The following is a 6,188-nucleotide window of genomic DNA, read 5'->3' as shown; positions in this document are numbered from 1 at the left end:
GTATTCTTACTGCGTCATTATACCTGTCGTCTCGATGTGTTGTCTTACTGCGTCATTATACCTGTCGTCCTGTTGTGTCGTCTTACTGCGTCACCTGTCTTCCGGATGTGACGTCTGACTGCATCATAATACCTGTCGTCCTGATGTGTCGTCTGACTGCATCATTATACCTGTCGTCCTGATGTGTCGCCTGACTGCATTATTAAACCTGTCATCCTGATACGTCGTCTCACTGCGTCGTTATACCTGTCGTCCTGTTGTGTCGTCTGACTGCCTCATTATACCTGTCGTCCTGACGTGTCGCCTGACTGCGTCATTATACCTGTCGTCCTGTTGTGTCGTTTTACTGCATTATTATACCTGTCGTCCTGTCGTTTCGTCTGACTGCGTCATTATACCTGTTGTCCTGATGTGTCGTCTGACTGCGTCATTATACCTGTTGTCCTGATGTGTCGCCTGACTGTGTCATTATACCTGTTGTCCTGATGTGTCGTCTGACTGTGTCATTATACCTGTCGTCCTGTTGTGTCGTCTGATTGCGTCGTTATACCTGTCGTCCTATTGTGTCGTCTTACTGCGTCATTATACCTGTCGTCCTGTTGTGTCGTCTTACTGCGTCATTATACCTGTCGTGCTATTGTGTAGACTTACTGCGTCATTATACCTGTCGTCCTGATGTGTCATCTGACTGCGTCATTATACCATAACTTTGGTGTGGGTTATTTTCCTATCAAGCAGAAACAATCTGCTCTATTTCAAGACAAAATTATCCCAACCTTTATCATAACTTTTAAAAAACACTTTAAAACTAATAACTAAAGACTTTGTAGTCATTCAAATTTGTGGCCAAGTCTGAAAAAGATGTTATTCTTTGATCTTATAAAGTCTCTTCTTTAAACTCAGGCTTTAAAAACAAAATGCCTAATTCAAAATCTAACTTGAAACATTTGACTGTTAAAGAGCATAATAAAACACAACTAGAGCGACAAACTACAAGAAACACATTCTCATAAAGTCCCTCATTAGCATCAGCAGTCTCAGACTTCCTGACGTCCAGCACATTATTAGCATACGGGTCAAAGGCCGAGCAGTTTCCAGCCGCTACTTGTCATCCTCATATAACCACTGGGATGCTAATGTCTCCCCTCTGCGGAGCAAACAGAAGCCACTGTAAAAACCCAGCGTCACCTCTGACCCCTCTGTCCCCTAAAGCTGCCCCTCTTTCCCGCTATTGATCCTGCAGATTCCTCGTACGTGGAGGGTACGTGTGAGAATCCTCCTGCAGATAGAGGCCATTTGAGGAGTCATTACTTAGAACTCTCCGTCCAAAAGAGGGGGCCTGGAATGGATCATTAAAGTCATGTAGTGCTGGGGTTGGTGTGCGGTTCAAAGGTTGCCCTATTTCTTCTTGAGTCCACGCAGGCAGGCAGGTGCAGGTCAGCAGGATCACACTAACACATGCAGGGACTCCGCTTTGACGTAAAAGGAGGCTGCACACACGTCAGGTAAGCAACGCTCGTAAATCAAGCTGATTGGACAAGGGCTTTGGTGTATCATCATCATATAATATCTTTGAACCTTTATCTATTGTTAACATAGGATTTACTACACAAAGACCTTACCCATGTATATCTTAACCTTATGTTTATGTATATGGAGGTAACAAATTGGAGACGTTATAAGAGCATTAAAGCTTTGCTAGCATTGAAATGAGATTTATTTGGGATATGTCTGAACACATATAGATTCTACTTTTTTTTGCCAAAAGTCATTTTACAGTTAAAAAAGTGATTTTATAGGCAAAGAAATGTGTTTTTTACTCATGTTCTAGTTAGATCTAACTAGCCTAGCCTAGCTTAGCTGCATCATAATGTCCAATAACACTACTCCAAGCTGGGCTCTGTGGGACTCAGAAAGCAATGTACTGTTATTTTCTGTACAGCGAACTTCTGTTTTTTCGAGCTGTTGGTATACCCAAAAGAAACAACAAGGTTAAAATCAATACAAAATGACCTTTATGTCATTTATAAAGCTCATCCCACTTCTTTTCACATCTTGACCCCCTTCTTTACTCTCTTCTTCAAACAGATAACATGGAAGTGTTCACACTGCTTCTTATGTTCCTCATTGTTCCTGGATATTCATCTGTACTGCAACCCAGTAAGTACAACAAAAGGTCTACTAAAGTTTATGTATGATGCAGAATGTACTTGTTTTGACTTTAAATAGAGTCATGATCTGTAATTATCACACACAACGTCATAAACACTTCTCTGCTAATTGTTTCATGAGCCTATCAAAGGGAATGCTAACTCCTGTAATGCTAATTTGTCAGTCACTGTGTTTCTAGTTTGCAACATTATTTTTGTGCTTTAAGTAGAAGGACAAATGTAACTTCTGCAGAACATGTCACTGATATATATATCATATATATATATTATATAATAAGTGGTTGCTCTCTCTTTTGTGTTTTAGCATTGACAGTTACAGAGATAGCAGAGCTGGACGGAGACCACCAGTCTGAGCAGCTGGGAGATGTTTCTATATCAGTGGAGGTGAAGGAAAATGCTGCCGAATCCAACAAGGGACGGAAAACATTAGAGGAACGGGGGAGTGAAGGATTTGCTCCAGAGACAAACCCTGAAAAGAAGCAAGTGGAGGGAAAAATAGATAAACTCACAGCAGGGTTTGGTACACAGGGAAAAATCTTTGAGAAAGGAAGTGAGGAAAGGCTGACTCCGGAGACGTTTTCTAAAACTGCAGAGGAAGAAACAAGAGAGGAAATCTTTTCACATAACCCCAAAACACAGAAGACAATTAAAACACTCCATAGTCATAAAACATGGATGAAAAAGGAGGACAAGAACGACGACAATTTTAGGAAAAGTGACCAAATGGAGCAAGAAAAAGTGGAAGAGGAGAGAAAGAGTGAGCTGGTTGCAGGGATTCACCTTCACAAAGAGACAGGAGGAGGAAATGAGGAAGGGGAGAACATAAAAAATGCAGATAGTGAATTAGTAGAAAAAGAAAAGGAAGATCACACCGTAGTTAGTAATGTCACACCTCCTTTGAGAACATCCTCCTCTCAAAAGGGGAAAGAATTCGAGATTCCTGCCTCAATTGAACTTATCACTCAGTCTCAAAATCCTGCTACTTCTTCTCTTCATCAAAATGTTCTTCAATCACTTCTGGTTACACCCACACAAGCTCCTCTGGTTTCCTCTCGACCTTTAACCTCTCATGCCAAAGTTAGTCCTCACTCTGTCACTCGTCCAGATCCTTCAAAAATCTCTGTTTCAACAGTTGACCCTGGCGTAATGGGGTCTGTTTTTCTCCTCGAAGATCTCCTAACTGAGGTCTTACAGAGACCGGGATATCACCTCAAGCAGAATGAGCTGGACGTAAAAGCAAACCCGGATTTAGAAGATGTTAAGGTCAAAAATATAATGTTTAAACCTGCACGGAAGGAGCCAGAAACCACAAGAGAAATAAACGCAAAAGAGGCTGAATTTATCCCAAAGGTGCAAGCAGCAACGCCAAAACCCAAAGAAACTGAAGATTTAAAAGAGCCACATCCTGAGTTAGAATCAAATGAAAATAATCCCAGGGCTAAACCGGCCGACGGACGTAAACCAAACACAACACAGCCCACAGGGAAACCCAAACTGGTGGAAAATGACACCAAACTTACCGTGAAGCGGAATAAAGCGTCTCCTCCTCAACCACAACTGACCAAACCTTCAGCCAAACCGCAGCTGACAAAAAATGCTAAAACACCTTCGACAAGGCCGACGAAGACCAACAGAAGCAGCAAAAATAAGACAATCAGGCAGTCCAAAGAGAAGAAAAGGAAGGACAATAAAACCCAGAGGCCAACACAAAAGAAGAAGGAGGAAATCGCTCCAACACACTTTCCTTACTTCAAGGATAACTACTGTCCTCCCGAGTGCGCCTGCTATGGCCGGTAAGATATTAAGGATGTTAAAGATGTCATTTAAAACTCATTCTCTTTAATACAACTTAATATTTTATCTAAACATGATATATTTTAATGTATTTGTATACTTACACTACTTTATTAAGTTTCTCATTCAATACCACTCTCATATCGGTACAGTAAATATAAATCTACAAGAAGAAGCCGGTTCGCTTAGCTTAGCACAAAAGACTAAAAACAGGAGGAAAATTACAAGCCTGCCTCTCTCTAGGACTTCTTAGACTCTGCAGATTAAACAAACATGTTGTTGTCCTTACATTTAGGTACATTTTTTACATTTGGAGAGTGTCAAGCTAGCTCTTTCCCTCCCCTTTCCAGTTTAAATGCTAAGCTAGGCTAACAAGCTGCTGATGTTAACTTTATATCTACATACATGAGTGAGGTATCAATCTTCTCATCTAATTCTCAGCAAGAACAATTTTTCAAAATTTAAACTATTCCTTAAATAAAAATGATGGTTAAAGCTTAAATATGTTATAGGGTTACGGTACTTGTGTGTGATTGGAGGCATTTGTTTCAGAATGGTTTTATTGTTAATGTGAAAGCTTAGTCTTGTTTTTGTGTTGCTTTCCAGAGTGGTCCAGTGCTCCGACAAAGGTGTGGACAAGGTTCCTTATGGTATTCCCTATAATTCCCGCTACATCCTCCTCATGAACAACCGCATCGACAGCATCCAGCTGGACCTGCTCAATGAATACGTCTCTATGGAGTTCCTCGTGTTGAGCAACAATCAGCTCACAGATGGCGCCATTGAGGGAGGCTTTGAGGGGATCCCGGCTCTGAAGCGGCTTTACCTGGACAGGAACCTTTTACAAAGCGTGCCAGCTGACCTTCCATTGTCTCTGGAGGAGCTTCGTTTGGACAATAATCAACTGAGTGTGATGTCAGAGGCAGCCTGGGCCCGCTGCCCCGGCCTTTTGGTTTTAAGCCTCAGCAACAACAGCCTGGGGAACGGATCTGAATCTCTCCCTAATGCGGTTCTTTCTCCTTTGAGCAACCTGCAAACTCTGAACCTGGATCACAATCACTTAAAATCGGTTCCTCTGGGGTTACCGCTCTCCATCAAGGAGCTCTACTTCAAAGGAAACCTCATTGAGCACTTCCGTGGAGGAGTCTTTGATGGAAAATCAGAGCTCGTGGTGTTAGATCTGAGCTCAAACAGACTCACCAACAAGGGTCTTCTTAGGGAGTCCTTACTTAACGCAACACACTTAGAAAGCCTCAATTTAGAAGGTAACAGACTAAAACAAGTGCCTAGACACCTTCCTCGCTCGCTTAAAACTCTAAATCTGGAAGGCAACCTTATATTGTCCATAAAGAAAGCAGTTTTCAACCCCTTGAAAAACCTGGAACACTTGGGTTTAGCGAGGAATAAAATCATCAAAGTGGCACCAGGGGCCTTCAGGGCGTTACCCGCCCTGCACCAGTTAGATCTTTGCCACAACACCTTACGCCAAGTGCCCAGACAGCTACCGCCGGCTCTGCACTCTGTGGCTCTCACACACAACAGGATTCAATCAGTGCCTCGAGACGCTTTCTGCTGGGGGAATAAGAGTCTGAGTCTCAGCGGGCTCGTACGGGTGCAGCTGGAGCACAATCTAATCGATATGGGGAAGTTGGATGCCCAGGCTTTTAGATGCTTACGGGGTTTCCAGGTGGTGCATTTCTACTGAGCCTCCACAGAAAAAAACATGCTCTGCTAGAGGACAATTTAAGAACAATACTAAAACATGAAGGCATTTTATGGCTCTTATTTTGGAGGCCGTATCCAAGACCTGTGGTGATGCTTGTGTTAAGCCAAAAGCCAACGATGAAACTGACCAAGCAAGTAAAAAACGTATTTATTAAGTGTGAAATTCAATTTACTGTCTGTAACCAACCCAAGCCTCGCTCTCTGGCTGCTTTTATGACGTTAATTTTCCTCCCACAGGCTGTTTTTGCCAACAGGCCTCAAGGTTTGGAGAACAATGGACGACTGTACGAGCAGCAGGAACTGTCTCGCCAAGTTATCGGTAACCAAAAAATCATGTGATCGCCAGACCTGACTGGTGGTTTTCTCTGAGATTTTTTTCCAAAGCAGAACCATTAACAATAATTTACCAGGCGACATTTGGACTCTATTACGTTTCAAAAATCACTTGCATGAGATGGATAATGATAGACACATTTATCCTGCTTTATTTATGTCTCT

General features: G+C 42.3%; 1 protein-coding gene across 1 annotated transcript; it reads left to right on the top strand.

Annotated features, from left to right (window-relative positions):
* The first annotated feature begins 3,317 nt into the window (after nt 1-3,317).
* Nucleotides 3,318-5,670, top strand: LOC138599817 (decorin). The gene is made up of 2 exons (XM_069671573.1): nt 3,318-3,964; nt 4,572-5,670. The coding sequence occupies exons 1-2, from the start codon at nt 3,318-3,320 to the stop codon at nt 5,668-5,670; spliced, it is 1,746 nt and encodes a 581-aa protein (XP_069527674.1).
* Nucleotides 5,671-6,188: the final 518 nt, after the last annotated feature.

The sequence above is a fragment of the Semicossyphus pulcher genome, unplaced genomic scaffold, assembly GCF_022749685.1.
Source record: "Semicossyphus pulcher isolate SPU_LCO1_2020_fin unplaced genomic scaffold, fSemPul1.0.p SCAF_20, whole genome shotgun sequence".
Classification (NCBI taxonomy): Eukaryota; Metazoa; Chordata; class Actinopteri; order Labriformes; family Labridae; genus Semicossyphus; species Semicossyphus pulcher.
The sequence above is the reverse complement of the archived record's forward strand: the minus strand, read 5'-3'. Positions and strand labels throughout refer to the sequence as shown.